This window comes from Cavia porcellus, unplaced genomic scaffold (genome assembly GCF_034190915.1).
Source record: "Cavia porcellus strain 051 isolate PalLab524CR breed Dunkin Hartley unplaced genomic scaffold, mCavPor4.1 scaffold_8, whole genome shotgun sequence".
Taxonomy (NCBI): domain Eukaryota; kingdom Metazoa; phylum Chordata; class Mammalia; order Rodentia; family Caviidae; genus Cavia; species Cavia porcellus.
The window spans coordinates 76,070,279-76,089,269 of record NW_026947491.1 but is presented as its reverse complement, the minus strand read 5'-3'; the positions used below and the strand labels follow the sequence as shown (position 1 = coordinate 76,089,269).

The 18,991-nt window shown below is 38.6% G+C and overlaps 1 protein-coding gene across 6 annotated transcripts in view; it reads right to left on the bottom strand.

Moving 5' to 3' along the window:
* The window catches only part of LOC100732229 (ALX homeobox protein 1), a 233,469-nt gene that overhangs the window by 197,732 nt on the left and 16,746 nt on the right, over positions 1–18,991 (bottom strand). For 5 of the 6 annotated variants that reach the window (XM_063255232.1, XM_063255230.1, XM_063255233.1 and 2 more), the window contains exons 7-9: positions 9,046–9,120; positions 4,515–6,224; positions 356–508 (exon numbers count right to left, since the gene is read on the bottom strand). In XM_063255232.1, coding sequence (XP_063111302.1) covers positions 356–508; positions 4,515–6,224; positions 9,046–9,120 — 1,938 coding nt within the window. Of the gene's footprint in view, positions 1–355; positions 509–4,514; positions 6,225–9,045; positions 9,121–12,577; positions 12,697–18,991 lie in introns of those variants that run through there. The other variant, XM_063255234.1, reaches the window with a different exon arrangement.

Genomic DNA, 18,991 nt, shown 5'->3' with positions numbered 1-18,991 from the left:
TAAGAGACTCAGTCAACATGACACAAAGCCAAAGAAATGCCCAGCCAATCCTGGCCTCAATTCATGGCCAGGCTGAATATCAGCAAATGAGATGGTGATTGTTCAAAATACTGAGTAATGCAGTTATTTGTTAGCAAAGTAACGAATATAGTCACATCAGCATTAAAGAGAGACAGGTAATTCCCAGGTCCTACCAACTAGTCATCTACTCTCCTTCCAAACATAAGCAGTTGATCTCTCTAGACCCTGAGTTACAGGTTGTGTAGTAACAGTTATTGCAAAGCTATTCTGAAATGTAAACATAAATACACTTGTATTCTTTTGTAAGTTAAATAATAGAAAACAGAGGACATACCTGTGCATCAATGTATTTAAGATTTTTACAGTTACTCAAACCGTACAAAGATGTCAATCCACAGCGCCTAAGAGATAGAAACTGAAGATTCACACACTCGGTTAATGTGGAGAGACTACACCCAGGCAAATCTTGAAATGTAACAGTTGTCACCTTGAGAATGCAAGAAAATTGCAGAAAGGTCAACACTAGCCATGTGAAACTGTTTTAAACAATTCATCTAAGAAAATATTAGAGCTGCGAATCACAGTCATCAACAATTCAGTTTGAAATAGGTTATCTGGTCTCTTTTTTTTCTCTTCTTGGAGAGACAAAATAACCCAATCATTTATGACCAATACAAGTTAAAACTAAAATGCACTTTTTGTCTCATTTTGTTTTCTGTGCTCTCAGCATCCTTTCCAGATCACACCACATAAACATTTATGACACGGTTTGACTATCTTAGATTCCTGGATAGTAAAAGAACAAGGCTGACTACATGTTCGTGGAGATCTGCGGAAGAAATTTAGTCTCCTCTTTGCCCTAAGTGGCAAAAACAGTAAATGACATATATTAAAACCTCATGGAAATAAGAGTTCTCATTTTAATAATTAACTTATGAATGTCTCACAAATAATTTTAAACAATCTGGGGGGCAAATTATAGTTAATAATTTTTTTAGAAAGAAAATATCCATCCATTTGTGTGCTAATTACGTCCAGGCATTGCCCAATTAGTCAGTCTGCAAACAAATATAAATGCTGTAATTGGAAAACTAGATCCGTAGTAGAAAATGAAAGCATTATTTAGAGTTGAACTCTTAAAATGAATTTCAGCTACTTAGTAACAAATGTTACTCCACATTATAATTGATGTAAATTGGCCTGATTTAGTAATATGTGGGTTTTAATCAAATATACAAGAACACTTAAGTTCTAGTTATTTATTATGTGGCAATTTTTGTAGTTTCATTTCGTTACACCACATGAGAAATAACTGCTACAGTGTTCTTGCTAGCAGCATCTACTTTTGAATATCAGCTTCTTAGTATTTCTTAATCTACACTAAAAATTTTTTTAAATACTCGTGGTTTAGCAAAATAGTCTCTACCCTGCCTTAGATTTTTCAAATTCAAAATACATTTTGTACTCTTTATTACTACATGCATGACATTAATCATATACATATTTTGTTTTATGCTCCAGAAATTAAGGTTAATACAGCAGTGGTGATTCTATGAATCCAATCACTATGTGGTCAGTTGGGAAACTGACAAATGGAGCGAACCAAATGTTGGCCAACTTTTTCATAAATAAATGAATGAACTCCCTTAATTTGTGGCAAATCTCAAATACATTTATACCTTTCAGTTTCTTTCCATTTAAAGGATAAGGAATATATAAGGAATATATAAAAATTTATATATTCAAGCTCTCATAACCTATAAATGAGATGGAAACCTGTGGATCATTCACTGCATTTTTCTAAAAGATCATGAATTTCCCATTTAATCAATCTAACTTGCCTCAAACTCTGACAGCTCATTTTGTATCAAATAGCCTGAGTCACTGTATATTCTTTAGAGATTTCTCTGTCAGTATTCTGGAGTTTAATCTAAAGAATATCAGTGTTGTGTGGTACTGTATTTCCAAAAGTTAATGAAAGAAAAAAATGTTTCTCGCTTTTCCATAATATAGTGTTTGTTCAGTATCTCACGACAGTGGGAAATCAGTGTAAGGACAAGAATTTGAAGCTAAAGGATTAGAAAATCAAAGTGAGGAAGTGGGTCAGTGACAATATGGAATAAAGACACTTGAAAAAGCTTTCCTAGTTTGTTTTGTTAACAAAAATCATCGAGGAACTCTCTGGAAGCAAAAGATGGTTTATAACACTTCAGCATCGATACGACAAATTCACGTTTTTTCATCCTTATGATATACAGTTGTTGCTTCAGGGAAAATTAAAAATTTGAAATCATTACTTTGACTCATATGAGAGGATTAAAGGGTACTGTGGAACACTGCTATTCAAAATAATTAACAGTAATCTCTCAATCGAGAGACCTATTTAATCAAAATCAGTTGAGGCCAGCATAGGCTGCATAACGAGTTCAAAGCCAGCCTGAACTTACTGAACGAGACCCTGTCTCAAACACAAAACAAGGCTAAAAAATAAAAAAAGAACTGAAAGAGAATTAATCTTCACTTAATGTAAACTGACAAGAGCTTCAAGAAAGAATATAGTGCGGATGACAAAAAGAAAAAAGAAATAGCAATGAGAAGAGACTTTCACATCTATCTTTCTCAGATCTCACTGGACAAAATGAAAACTAGAGTAAAACGGAAGCGCCCTATTATTTCTCTAACTTTAGTCCTATTTTTAAAACAAGTATTTGTCAGTCATCCATGATTACTTCTAATGAATATCCATGGGGGAACTTACTATAGAAATGAAACAACTGCTGATATGTCATAGTGGAAAGCCTGAAACATCTTAGAAAAAGGACTAATCAAAAAGAATGATTAGAGGCCAGGGATACAGCTCTGCGCACGAGCGCCTGCCTAGCAAGTGTGAGGTTGTGAGTTTGAAGCCCGGTACCAAAAAAAAAGATTATAGATAGTATACCCTAGGAAAAATATGGGGAGAGCACCTGGAGATTCTTGGGGTGTTTTTTATTTGTGTTACTAAGGACTTAGGGATTGAACCCAGGACATTTGCAATAAACTACATCCCCAGAGCTATCATCATCATCATCATCATCATCATCATCATCATCATCATCAATATATTTTGAAACAAAGTTTTCCTAGATTTCCCAAGCAAGATTCAAACGTGTGATCCTCCTGTCTTGGCCTCCCAAAGTACTGGGATTATAGGCCTGTGCCAACTGGAGATTTTTTGTGTAGTTGTACAGAACTGATGTGCGTGGCAAATATATAGCCTCGGAGATAGAAGATGGTTTGAAGTGTATGTTCTAATTTTTATTTCTTAGACTGCTTTCCTGTCCCAAATGTCTCTCTGAAAGTCACCATTTCATTATCTTCTCATAGAATATCACAAAATCCTACTTTGGGGCGGGGTGTACCAGGGATCGAACTTACAACCTCGCGTTTTCCAGGCAGACACTGTGACACTGAACACATCCCTGGCCCTTCTTATTTAGAACTATGAAGCAATGATACAGTATTTCTCTATCTATTGAAATTCCACAAAGGCAAAGACTGGATTCTGTTTTTATTCATTCAGTCTGCCAGTACATACTGATCAATCACAGTGGGCAAATCAGTATTTGCTGAGCAAATGAATAAAATATGCATAAATAATGATTTAAAAAGTATAAAATGGAAACATTGCTTTGTAAATAGAAGGGGGATAAGAGTTGAAGGGAGGAGAGGGAATTGAGACAAAAGAGGAATCAAAATATACCATGTACAGGTGCAAATTCCTTAGGTAAATATGATCAATATGGATATCTAAAATGTTTTAAACTAAATTAAAAAAAATTAAAAACAAAATAAAAAAGAAGCTAAATGAAAGTTATTAAATACATGTGATATTCAGGACTTAAATAAATATAGGTGTTAGAAATAAAAATATTTGTAATATTGCACAATTTAATACATTTTCCATTTTTCTACATATTTGTTAGTTTCTATGTCTCAAACATGGTTGAAACGGCCATAACCACAGAAAACAGGCAGCATTGGAGCAGAACTATTTCAGCCATACACGACCCACATTAAAGCAGAACAGGAATAAGTAATTACAATTCTTTATAGGAATTCTAGATCTTTTATTATGTAAGTGCTTCTTTCACAGCAGTGGTCACAAGCAAATCTTCATTCTGAAAGAAGCAGATAGTGTGGTAGCCTGAATCTAAAGCAAACGCCAACCCTGCATTCCAGGTGCTCAGTCTCACAGTTTAATAATGGTTGTAGGGTGCGTTAGTGTAGCTTTCAAGATTATATCTCAAAGCTCCTTTTAGTGCTTAGGGAGACATTGCACTAAATAATTTTAGTAGAGATTTTAAAAATACATTCCCTTTCAATGGGATAATATTTCATCAATAACATCATCAACTAAAGGATAAACTTCTATTATTAAAAAGATTCCCTTCATTAAAATTTGAGATTATTTCATTTCCATTCAGAAAAAATTACTATAAAATTATAAATACCTGTTGTAAATTATCCCAAGGGCCACAGCGAAGAATTGCTAATGTATTCAAAGGGGGCATACTACTGACTGGGCATTTTATAGGTCTCTTTCTTTGAACCATTTTTCTTTGTTGATTTTGCTCGCAGATTTCAAACCAAGATTTACAGGATTTTACCCAAGCTAGTCTCTTTTCCTCAATAGAAGATAAAAGTGTTGACTCTGGTCTATAGCAGGCTGTGATACTTTCATATCTAGCCCTATTTTCAAGGCATTCTTCTTTAGAATCATAGTTAAGAGAGTTTATTTCTTTAGTAAACAAGGAATTTCTAGCAGTACAACCACCCATGTCTTCACAAGCAAAAGGTCTACCAAAAGCACCATCTTGTTCATCTATCTTGCCTTCTATATTTACTACGGTATCCGCGGTCTTAAAAATGACATCACTATTTACAGCACTTTCTCGTGGTTTTTTTTCAGTTTCTTTGGATTTTAAATCAATTACTTCTTGTAGTACAGCTTCAGAATTTTCTAATTTTATTGGTAGTAGATTTTGCTTCTTGGAAATAACTGAAGGATTGTTCTCTTTATTCAGTGATCCATTCTGTTCTGATGTCTCGTTTTCTATGTTTTCCACCACTTTCTGTTGATTAGATTTGATTTTTTTCTGTGCTTCATTTTTTACCTCATTTGTTTCTTGATTATAATCTACTATAACTTGAATTTCTTGTCTAGCATTCTCATTCATGGCATGTTCCACACTTTCCTCCATTGGTATTTGAGAGTTTAATTCCTGTTCATTCACAGTATCTTTTAGATCTGAATTTTTAACAGTTTTTTCACCTCTGTCTTCATCTTTTATTTCTTGCTTAACTGATTTTTCTGAACTTTGCTTGTTGCCAAGGCTGTCACTTTTTTCTTCCATTTTTAATTCCACCAAATGTTTCTGGTCTGAGTTTTCCAATTCAGTTTTTTTGTTTATGTTTTCATCTTTTATTTCCTGCATAACTGATCTTTCGGAAGTTTGTTTATTTCCTAGGATTTCACTTTTCTCTTCTTCCATTTTTAAGTCTGCTAAAATTGTTGGGTTTGATTTTAATTGCACTTGTGTTGATTCCTTCAATACAAGGTGTCTATCTATGTTTTGTCTCTTATTTGATTTCTCAACTAAACCTAGGGAGACATCTTCCTGCTTCTTTAAGTTTTCACCCACTAACATTTTCCCCGTATTGCTCTTAGTCTTTGGTGTATCTTTAATAATTACATGTTTGGCATTATATTCTTCCTTCTTTAAAGCTGCCATCGGTAGCGGTAGGATTGCATTCTCTCTTAATTTTATTTTTTCCCTGTTTAGTAGTTCCTCTCTTTCTTGTCGCAGGATATTCTTTTTTTCCTCATAGTCTTTCTCTCTTCTTTTCTTTTCCTCCTCTTTCTTTTTTATTTCCTCTGCTAGCCTCTGTTCTTCTTCTAATTTTTTTTGTTTTTCTTCTACCTTCTGTTGTATTTTTGCTTCTTTTTCTTTCCATTCTTGTACTTTCCTTTTCTTAGTTTCTATTTGTTCTCTTATGATTGGGGCATATTTTTGGTAGATTACAAATGCTCTGTATTTAGATTGAATTTTTACGGCTGCATTATGCTGAAGTTCTAACAAACGCCTTTCTTCTTTTTCCTGTAGATCTTTAAATCTTGTTCTTTCTTCTTCTATTTGCAAGTGCAAGTTTTTAATGAATTCCTAAAATAAGAGAAGTAATAGTCAATAAACTAAATATATGATGGCATTAAAATTTCATCTAACAGATTACAAATAAACACTAAACCTGAAGTAATAATGAAATTACTACAAAATGCACTCTGAGGAACTACTCATTTATTTTGAAGGGATTACTGTTTTAAAGATCATGTCATTAACTTGCTACTCTAACATTATTAGGAGTACACTAAGTCACACAGATACCAGTTGAAGACTTCTTTGAAGATAGAAAGTACATCATATCATAATGACACAAGGAAAAAAAAGTAAGAGAGACCACAAATCAAAATTTATGTGAGAGAAATGCATTTTAACCTCCCAATGTGGTATCTTTGATAAATAGGACTTTGAGTTGGTAGAGGACATTAGAATTATGGAATTATTTTATGAGCCTTAGCATACCAAGAAGGCCTGGGAGTCCATACACAAAACTATGTGAAGAACCAGTATAGCTGTACAAATTCCCAAATCTCAAGACAGTTGAAACACAGGAAAAATAAGATGATTTGACAGAAAGTGAAAAAATACCATTGTCACTAGAATTATATAAAAAAGGAAACAGGTCAAAATTTCAGTGAATACTTACAGGAAAGTAACACAAAGAGTGTAAGATGATACATTGAATTAGTAGAAAAAACAATTTCTGAGAAAATACTAATGAACTAAATAGAACTTAAATGAAAACTCTTCAGAACAAATGCTTAATCAAGAAGAGCTTCATATGAAAATGAGGTATGAGTGTTCAAATAAAAATATGATTCACTCAAAACTCAGAATTACCAATTATCTGAAGAAAAATTTCAAAATAAATATTTTAGCAAATATATGATCTATATGACAAAGACATTCAAGAGTAAAGAAAGATCAAGAAAGACCTCCAAAATACAACTAAGAAAAAATCAAGGGAGAATAATAGGAAAGTTTCTAAATTAAAAACATAACACAAAAGTTTACATTACATTCTCTGACACATACATAACATATTAAACACACTCAGACAGATGCCAACAATATTTCAATAACAAAAGCAAATAAAATCTCCATGAAAGTAAGGAATAAATACTGTTTATTACCTATTAGAGACACTTAGAGTCTACCTAACACATAAAAGAAAATCAATAAATATTTTCAGATAAATGTAGTAATAGTAAAAAAAAAGTAAAAATCCAACAGGTTCAAAAAAATGTAAAGAGAAAGTACCAAGTCAGCAAAAATAAACATACGGTGGCATCATATCTTTAAATTGTATGCATGTATGTATGGATTATACACATAAATACACTAATCATTCTGTTTTGAAAGCAAAATAAAAGTATTCTCAAATGTGCAAAGATTGAGGAATCCGAACCATTCAAAAAATGTTGACATCTGTGTTAATATATATTCCAGGAAATGTAAGATAAGTCGAAAATTCAGGGAAGACTCAGTACTCACAAACCAGTAATACAAAGACACCAGTAACATTTAACTTTCTACTCCACTGTATTCTCCTTTCTATCATTTTGTGGTTGTCATCAGATCTAAGTCTTATTCTGATTCTTTTTAGGTAATGTGTCTTTATCCTCTGGTAAGAGTTTTCTTTTTATTTATTTATTTTTATTTAGAGAAAAAAAAGCAAAAGAGAAAAAAGGATATAAATAATACAGAATTTCAAAAAAAGTAAGAAATCACTAGTTGATAAATTACATATTGTTATCTGAGAAGTAGTTGCTATATATTTTATAACTCACAAAATCAAAGCATAAAAAGTAGACAATCACTGTAAAATCAGGAATAAGATACAGATGTCCACTATCACCACTCCTATTCAATACAGTTCTGGAAATATTAGCCAGAAAAATCAGACAAGAGAGAGAAATAAAAGGAATAAAGATAGGAAAGGAAGAAGTTAAATTATCACTATTTGCAGATGACATGATACTTGACACACAAGACCCCAAAAACTCCATTAAAAGACTACTATAGTTCATAAACGAATTCATCAGCATAGCTGGATACAAAGTCAACATTCAAAAACCAATAGCATTCCTGTACACAAACAAAAAACTCACTGAGAGTGAAATAACAGAAATATCTCCTTTCACAATAGCATCTAAAAAAATAAAATACCTAGGAATCAATCTAACCAAGAATGTAAAAGACCTATATGATGAAAATTATACTACTCCAGAAAAGAAGATTGAAGAGGATATTAGAAAGTGGAAGGATATTCCTTGCTCTTGGTTAGGAAGAACCAACATTGGGAAGATTTTTCTCTTCCCTGTATCTCAAAATTCAAGAATTGCACTATTAAATTCCCAGAATAATATCATTTTCATGTACCTTACTTGGAGATCATCAATCATCATTGAATGTTCACGTTCACTTTTCAAGACAATTTGAAACTTTTGCAAATAGAGTCTCCTTAGCCACTGCTTTTCCATATTTTCCTGCCTATAAAGAGTACTATCAAAGCTAAAATAATGCATCATCAGAGTCATCTTAAATTCAGAGAAGTTATTTTACACAATTCTGTCCACAAAGCAGAGTAGCCTTTCATAATATAAAGTACATATTTTTCCTAGAAAGTACATATCTTTCCTTAAACTTTAAAAGAAATTTTAGAATTATAATTTTATAATTAAAATTATAATTTTATAACCTCCTTAAGGAAGTGATTCTTATTTTCAGGATACTCCGTTTCAAGCAGAATTTCTGATGATTAATTTTAAATGAAGTTCTACATCTAAAATGCCCACAGTAAGCACAGCAATTTTATTTTGAATGGAGAAAAAACAATAATGTATTTATTAAACACAAGTACCTCATGTTGCTTAAACTTCTCTTTCCACATTTCTTCTTCTTTTTGGAGCTCATCATTCATCTTGGCTTCTTCTTGCTGAACACATGATAATAAAAATATTACATTAAAATAACAAAGAATATTATGTTCATCATCTATAACGTTCACAAAATGTATTTGCAAACAATAATTAAATGTGGTGACCTACCCAACAGTTCTCTGTTATTAGCATCGCAATTAAAATTTTAAACTCAAACTTAGTATCAAACTAAAGTACTCTGTAAATGATGGCCTTGGGTTTCCATTCTGACAAAACAAAAATGCTTGCAATCTGGAAAAGATATTTTATTTACTTGAATATGTTTCTTTAAATAATAAAACATAATGGCTAGAAATACTGTTAGGCATTGCAAAAATTCCAAATAGTAATATTATTATAAGATGGGTTTTAGATTATGATTGCTTCCCTCTACAGCATTTAATAACCTAATGCCTCAGTGTAGTAAGTAATGTTTCTTTCAATATGTCTTTATTAGTACATATTTACTTAAGACAACAGAATAAACAAAAATAAGTTCATCAAAAACTCTACCTTAATACAGGAACACTATCACAAGTTTACTATTATTTTAGCTTTAGCAGAATTAGTTTATCATAAGAGAAAAACCATATAAAAAGTCACTGTGGTAATAAATATTTTACAGGATCATGAAAAGTTCCATGTAGAATATTGAGAATTGTCTAGGTTTTCAAGAGTGAAAAAAATGTATAACACTTACTAAGAATGCTGAACTAAGAAAATTATTACAGTTCTATTTTTAGGAAACTTTTAAGTTTCTATTGGAATTTGGGAAAGAGAGGCATGGAAAGGTATAGGGAAATATTAAGAGATGCCCATTGAGATCAGGGAAGATCCTCCACAGATACAGAGCAGGAGTGAGGATACTTACAAAATCAACACAGTCTGGAAAATGTCACAAGTTGCCAATAAAATAGCTATAAAAGAAGTGGGGAAAGTACTTTGGATGTTAACTTCAGTGAGTCATAGGGCATGGAGGTGAGATTTATGCAGAGAAATAACAGTAAAAAAAGTAACTCTGAGAACACTGCATTGGATCAGTTTAAGAAATGTAAGAGCAAAGGTAGGGAGATACTGTAGAAATTACAGTAAACATTCTATTTATTTGTTTTAATTTTCCTAGTACCTATAATAAAGGAAAAAGGTCTTCATTTTGGCATGTTTGTACATGGCGTAGGACACTTTATTTTCACTTCTGTTCCTTCCTTCCTTATCCCTTCCTCCCTACCTGCTCTCCCTCTTCTCTAATGGTTTCCCTTCTACTTCATATCATATCTCTTTTCATCTTCATTTATTTGCTTCAGATTCCAAGTATGAAATAAAATATTCATGATTAATTTTTCTGAATTAGGCTTCTTGGACTTCACATGGTATTCTCCAGTTCCATTCACTTTCGTGCAAGTGACTTGATTTCCTTCTTTATTTCTGGTTAATATGCATCTGTAGATGGGCATTGTGGTGGGTTAACTAATGGTCAATTTGTAACACCAGCTGAAATGAATCAGCGTGGTGTTGGGTGCGGAAGGCCCACCTGAGCGTTGTTAGCCAGTAGCAGAAAAGGAGAATGGGAAGAGAAGATGGTCTGCTGTTGATTCTCCTCGAAAAGCTTGTCATGCTAATTTTCCTGATATGAACTTGGCTGTTCTCACTGTCAGAGGAGCTTGAGTTCTTGCTGTTGCTGAGGATGACTGTGGTTCTCCTCAAGGGAGCTCTGGTCCTTACCCTGAGCATCACTTCCTGGCTCCAGTGCAGACCCCTCAGCCTGCTGGCACGAATTCTTCATTCCACTGGTGCAGAATTTCTAGCTTCTACCACTAATCTTTGGGTCTTCCAGTGCAGACCCTTGAAGCAGACTTGCATGAGACATTGTGGGCTGCAGACCTCCAGTAGGACCCAAGGAGGACACTGCCATGGGCTCTAGGTCTTCAACTGGATTTGTGCAGGACACTGATATGGAATCCAGTTCCTCAGCTGGATTCTCTGGGCCAACAGATCTCCTACACACTTTTGCATTTGACTCTTTGAGTGAATAGTGAAAGGGTTGTTGGCCCAGACCAGACACTGTAGCCAGAAAAGACCTCAGCCAGAATCAGAGAGCTCCTGTCTCCCCCGCCCCTAGAGATTTACCTGTAACTCTATATCCCCCCACCCTTCGGAATCTGCCCCTGGTGCCAAACGTGTGCCAATGAAATATCTGTGCATCTCTAATGGCCTTAGGGCACTGTCCTAAGCTTAGGCTACTTATATTCCTCCATGCCACATGTCCACAAGAGAGATCGCCAGACTTCAGTGGCCAGGGTGCCAGTCATCTTTCTCTGTGTTCTCAGAATAAAGGCCTCTTTTTGTTTTATACTTCTTATCTTTTGGAAATACTTTTCACTTTTTGGAAATAATCCTATCATTTGGTGCTGTGACTCAGATCAGCAGGCGATTCACTCTTGGAACACACACACTCAGTTGTGACCCCAGCCGATTCACGAACCCGTTAACATCTGGCTTAATTCTGAGCTTTTTCTTCTGCCGAGATGCATTTCACTTCTCATTGGCCGCCTCCACCCACCACCAACCAGATTGATTTAAGGTGAACACGCTCCGGGAGACTCGTGGCACTGGGCCAGGCACCAGTGGACTGTTCTCCCCCATTTGCGTGGGTCTCTACCATTTTCACGTCCTTAGGACAGCCCTGAGCAGGGTTTTTTCTGGGCTAGCCTGTGTCCACACTAAAATCTCTCATGTTCTTTTGGTTCTGATAGCCCAAAGCAGAGATTTTTGGACTGCCCACACTGAAAAGTCCCTCCCTTCCCTTTAAAGCCTCACACTTTCACTGGCAAAGCTGCTACTAACCTCGCGCAAACGCCACTCGTAAATTTCTCAGTGACTACTAGAATATACGAGTTTTTGGAACCTTAGTCCCCCACCGTGTGGCACCACAGAATCAGTGATGGCTTATTCTCTGGGCCACAGGTTTTTTTCTTGCCTAAATCAATAATGGGAAATTTACTTCCTCACTCCCAAAAAACGCCGTTACAATGCTTAATTTCCAATTTACATACTTTAAAAATAAAAGTACCCTAAAAATTAAATTATTAACTTTTTACTGCCAGGAAGTTTGGCCTACGTACCCACTCCTCGGCAAACGTTGGCCCAGGGAAGAAACATTCGATGTTTCCACTCTGCAAACACTGCATGATTTTTGCCCAGCCAGTGACAGGGTGATAGAGCTGCTGTACATAGAAGCCTTCTTGGTTCTGAGAACACGTCCATCTCTCATTAAGTCCTGTAATCCCATGCAAATACTCCTAGGTAGCTCTCCTGTGAACCAATCTGTTTCATTCTGTCCCCAGGATATGCTTAAGGATGCTCCTCCGATTTTCTCTAGGACCCCAGCATTTCCCCAAATTAATTCTTCATCCTTATCTCGCTTGCCACCGCCGTCCCGTCCCCCCACCCCTGGTCCCTCTGCACTGAAATTACCTCTCACTGTGCGATCCTCTCTCCCTCCACCTTCTGAGATACAGGCCTCTCCCAGCAGCTCTGCTCTGCCCTCTGACAACTTCTCGCCCCCTGCCCACCACACTAGGTCACGTTCATTGTGCCCTTCCGGCAAGCAGCGTGATTTTTCCAGCTTGCACCGGAAACAGTTGCTATGTGATAGCCCTCCGAAATGCGACGGAGTGCTGCCATGTTTGGGAAGTTGCCATGGCAACGGAGTGCTGCCATGTTCGGGCAGTTGCTGTGGCAATGGGGCACTGCCATGCTCACCATGTTCGGGCAGCTGCAGCAGCGACGGGGTGCCGCCGTGTTCAGGTAGTTGCCATGGCGACAGGGCGCCACCATGTTCAGGTGGGTCACGTGGCGATGGGGTGCCGCCATGTTTGGTTGGTTACCATGGCGACAGGGTGCCACCATGTTCGTTCTGGTCTCACAGTCAATGGGCGCCGCCTTGTGTCTCCTCTTGTGAACAGCAACAGCCGCTTTGTTGCAGTCCACATGGTAATGGCTCACAACAATCCTCTTACTGCAAGACCACAGTGCAATGCCATCTGCCTGTGTTTCCTCATCCCAGGGTGAGCGGCAGCCGCTCTGTAGCCGCTCTTCAGATAATTACTCACACGAGTCTACCGGTCAGATAGCTGCCTAATGGTACCCTCCTCCACATTCTTCTCCTCAGGCTCTGCTACCACTTCAGGAGCAAGCTGGCCCCGAGGGACTTGTTAATATACATGTGCCATTTTCCCTTTCTGATCTGTCTCAGATTACCCATAAATTAGGTAGCTTCTCTGTTGACCCACAAAATTATATCAGGCAATTTGAATTCATTACTAATTGTTATGATTTACATTTTAAAGATATTTATGTGATTTTAAATACCACCCTTAGCTTGCAAGAGCAAAATCAACTGTGGCAAGCAGCTTGAGAAGAAGTGGACCACAGGCATAGGGCAAATGCCACTGACAGCAACCCTGGGCCTGTAGCTGTGCCAGACCAAGATCCTAACTGGAACTATCAAAATGGACAAGGTTCAACAAAATTAGATAAGATGACTGAGTCTGATCATGGGCCTTAATAAGATCGCTCACAAGCACACTAATTATAATAAGCTTTTAAAACAGGTCTAGGAGACTAACGAAACCTGGCTGTGTTTCTAAAGCCGCTTTGGGAAACCTTAATTAAATATATTAATGTAAACCCAGACTCTCATGAAGGGATGATTGTTGTTAACTCTTATTTTATTTCACAGTCTGCTCCTGATATTCTTGCAAAATTACAAAAGGTTGAACATGGCCCTCATACTCCACAAGGGGATCTACTTAAATTAGCCTTCCGTATCTTCAACAATAGAGATAAGCTTCAAAAAGAGGAAAAGCAAGCTCAAAAATTAAAGTTTGCTAAATATCAGTCTGACCTCTTAGCAGTGGCACTTGGAACTCCCAAGACAAACAATCCACAACAAGGTGTGGCTGCCCGAGTCACATCCAGACCATGCTTCAAATGCAGCAAACAAGGACATTAGGCAAGAGACAGCCCTAACCCTGGCATTCCTCCTGGGCCCTGCCCATACTGCAACATTAAAGGGCACTGGAAGAGAGATTGTCCTAAACGCCAGCGAGCGACTAGGCCATCCTCTAATCTCTCGCCCTCACAGGAGACTTCGTCAATGCCAGATTCCTTACTGACTGACCTGCTCAGACTTGCTGAGAAAGATTCATGGGGCTTGGGGCTCACAGCCCCCACTCCGGTAACCTTGTCAGCGCCCCGAGTCTCACTGGAGGTCTCAGGCAAAATAATATCTCTGCTTGTGGATACGGGGGCGACTTATAGTGTACTTCCTGAATTTTCAGGACCCTGTAGTAAGTCTCTAATTTCTGTTGTGGGCGTTGACAGCCAGCCGAATCAACCTTTGCAGACTGGGCCTATCCCATGTAGATTCCAGACTCTTTTCTATACCCATAGCTTCCTAGTAATCCCAACATGTCCCACACCACTTTTAGTTAGAGACCTTCTTCAAAAGCTTATTTTTTCCTTCACTTTCTCTCTCCCCACAGCCATAATCCTCAAAACAGCCTACAATGAATCACAAAGTCATTCCCCTCTCTTCCTCCTTCTCTGGTTGACCCCATGGTTTGGGAAACATCCAATTCCACTCTGGCTACACATGCTACGCCTGTTTTAATCCTTCTCTAGGATCCCTCAATTTTTCCCTGTGTTCCCCAATACCCCATAGTTCCCCAACATTTAAGGGGACTTAAACCCCTAATTAAGCGGCTTTCTTAAACCTAACCAACGGTTTTCTTAAACCTAACCATTCACCCCCAAATATTCCCATTTTCCCAGTATTCAAGCCTGATGGGTCCTATAGCCTGGTACAGGACCTTAGGGTAATTAACAGTGCTGTTACCCCAATCACCCAGTGGTGCCAAATCCTTATACCATGCTCTCTCATATCCCCCTCTCCACTACTCACTTTACAGTTATAGATCTTAAAGATGCCTTCTTCACTATCCCCCTACACCCTGATTGCCAGAACCTCTTTGTGTTTACATGGACTGACCCAGACACTCTCAGGTCTCAACAACTTACTTGGACAAGGGTTCAGGGACAGTTCCCACTTCTTTAGTCAGGCTCTCGATACTGACCTCACAGAACTTGATCTCAAACCTAGTGTTCTTCTTCAATATATAGATGACCTCCTATTATGTTCTCCATCCCATATGTTAGCCATACACCACTCAGCCAGTCTTCTTAATTTCCTTGCTAGTCGTGGAAAAAGGGTGACTCCTGCTAAAGCCCAGATAGCCTCCCCAAAAGTCAAATACCTTGGTCTCGCTCTCACCCCCACCACTCACTCCATCACCTCAGATCGTAAGGCAATTCTTCGTGATCTCCAGGTGCCCACAGCTAAACCGCAGGTTATATCTTTCCTAAGTTTAGCTAATTTCTTTCGTCTCTCGATTCCTAACTTTGCAGCCCTAGCACAACACCTCTACAGGGCTGCTAAGGGTCCCTTATCAGAACCCCTGGACCCTACTAGGCCCACACATGCCTCCTTTCAAAAATTAAAAGAGGCTCTCCTAAAAGCTCCAGCTCTTACCCTTCCTGATCCCACCCAACCTTTCATCCTATACACTACTTGTCAGGGCCACAACGCTAATAGGTGTAGTAGGACACAAAAAGGGATCTTCTTTTCAAGCAGTAGTTTACTTGTCAAAACAGTTAGATCACACAGTAAAAGGATGGGCTCTTTGACTCTGAGCTCTTGCAGCTGCAGCCCTCCTGACACAGGAAGCTAAAAAGTTTACATTAGGACAATCTATTACAGTCCACTCACCTCATCACCTATGTGACCTTATCTCACATAAGGTGCTCCCTGTCCTAATGACCCCTTCTTGCCTTCAACAGGTACACTTAGCTCTCTCTCAAGACCCTTGCATCTCTATTGCAACTAGTGGTCCTCTTAACATAGCCACCTTACTTCCCACCTCAGAGGGCCATCCTCACCATGACTGTATAGAGGTTTTACAGATGACTCCTGCCCCTTTCCCTCACATCAGTAGCACACCCCTCTCCTTGGCCTTTGACACATGGTTCATAGATGGCAGTTCAACAAACACAGACAACCAAAAGAAGTCAGGATACGCAATAGATAACCAGTCAAAAGTTATAGAGGCAAATCCACTGCCACCTGGAACCTCTTCCCAGAGGGCAGAACTTATTGCCCTTACAAGGGCCCTTACACTAGCAAAAGATAAGATTATAAATATATACACTGACTCAAAGTATACATTTAGCATTTTACACTCTCATGCCTCTATCTGGCAAGAACGGGGTTTTATTTCCACTCAGGGAATCCCCATCATTAATGCTCCCTTATCCTTAAACTTCTAGAGGCAGCCCAACTTCCAAAGCAGGCAGCAGTTATTCACTGCAAAGGACACCAAAACTCTACAGATCCTATTGCTCAAGGCAGTGCCTTTGCAGATACACAAGCCAAGTTAGCTGCACAAGGGCCCTGCCCTTCTTATCTTCTCCCATTAGTCCCCAACAGTCTACCTCAGCCCAAATATTCACCAGAGCAGTTACAGCTACTTCATAAACCAGGTTACACACAAAACACTCAGGGATGGATTTTTCAGGGACCGAAACTTGTTCTCCCACATCAACAGGCCTCAGACATCATCACTGATTTACACAACTGTTTTCATATAGGATCACAGGCTCTATATAAACTCTTAGCCCCAATAGTCACACACCCTTCTCTAACAGCTATCATTAAGATTACTCACACCTGTGATCTCTGTGCCAGGCCCTCTCCTCAGGGACGCATGGCACTCCCTTCCTTTCTTACCCATCAATTTCGGGGCACACCCCTTGTCAGGACTGGCAGATAGATTTTACACACATGCCCTGCCACAAGACTCTCAAATATCTTCTCACCTTTGTTTGTACCTTTTCAGGATGGATAGAAGCCTTTCCCACAACCAGGGAAACTGCTGATGTAGTTACCAAAATCATCTTACAAGAAATCATTCCAAGGTTTGGTCTACCTCAGAGTATTCAGTCAGATAATGGTCCCACCTTTATTTCTCAGATCACTCAACAGGTATCCTCGAGCTTACACATCACCTGGCACCTACACATCCCATACCATCCACAATCCTCAGGAAAAGTAGAAAAGGCAAATGGCCTCATAAAGACACACCTTACAAAACTCACTTTAGAACTACACCAACCTTGGCCTCAACTTTTGCCCTTAGCCTTAGCCAAGCTCAGGGCACTTCCCTGGGCTCCTACTTTCTTAAATCCTTTTGAACTTATGTATAGTAGACCATTCTTACTCCACAATCTTCCTGCACCCCTCCCTGGCTGACTATATCCCAGTCCTCTCCTTCCTCTGACACCTGTTGCGACAACATGCTGATCTCTGCCTTCCACAACCCTCTGGAGAGGCCAAACCAGATCCTCCCATATCCCCAGGAGATCTAATTTATCTCAAATGTTCTAAATTCACAGGACTACAACCAAGGTGGAGTGGCCCTTACCTGGTCTACTTGGCTACCCCTACAGTGGTCAAAGTTGCTGGACTCCCATCCTGGTTTCACATCACTCAGGCTAAGAGGCGCCCTCCCAGCCCTAAATCTGATCCTTCTGAGGGTCATCTCATCTTCTGTCACCCACCTGTCTTCATTTCACTAAGGTCTCACAGCCACAGTTAACAGGCTAAGTCATGTTTTGTTATCCAATTTGGTTCCTAATCTCTTACATTCTATTAATGATCATTTTTACAGCAGGACTCTTGACAGTCTTTCCTAGAGACTCCCACATCATGTGTAAGATCATCTTCATAATGTTCTATGTGATAACTGTCGTGGTTCTTTCTACCCTCAGCTGTCTGGTTAAACATGACATCCCTGAAAGCCTAAGCCCTTACCTTCCCTATACTGGTACAGCCACCATCTCCTCTACTCGCCCTATTTTTTCCAGCTCAACTCCTGGACCGGAGACAAGTTTTACACACCTATCCTCCTAACTTTTATGCTTTCAGATGGAGGAGTAATCACCTCTCATAATCTCACTCCTTCTAACCTCACACTTATTTTTCAGAATTCTCCCTCACCACGATAATGATCCTACTTCAGTGTCATCCTGATAGAATAACATGTCTAAATCAAAGGCACCTTTCTCTCTACCTCACCTAGGTCCTTAAATATGACAGTGCCATGTCTCCTCATAACATCATATCTCTTTGTTTTTCCAGTCTGACATAGGTGCATTCACCAGTGAAGTTGTCCTGGCTAAAACACCTGGCGTCAGCGTCTACCTGGGCATCAAGTGTCATCCCGTCGACTCCCCGAGGCTCCAGTACATTGCCCCTTGCCAGCAGGAAGTAGTTAAAGAGAAATCTTTGCCCCTTTTCATAATAATCATAAGATGGGATATGAAAGGGTTGTTGGCCCAGACCAGGAAACTGTAGCCAGAAAAGACCTCAGCCAGAATCAGAGAGCTCCTGTCTCCCCCGCCCCTAGAGATTTACCTGTAACTCTATATCCCCCACCCTTCAGAATCTGCCCCTGGTGCCAAACGTGTGCCAATGAAATACCTGTGCATCTCTAATGGCCTTAGGGCACTGCTCTAAGCTTAGGCTACTTATATTCTCCCACACCACTTGGCCACGAGAGAGATCACCAGACTTCAGCGGCCAGGGTGCCAGTCATTTCTCTCCGTGTTCTCAGAATAAAGGTCTCTTTTTGTTTTATACTTCTCATCTTTTGGAAATAATCCTATCAAATAGTATAAAATAATGCTATAAACTATGCGTCCTGTGTTAAATCTCTTCCCTTGTAAACCCCACATCAGGTTCTTAGGCTGTTTCTATAGCTGAACTATCTT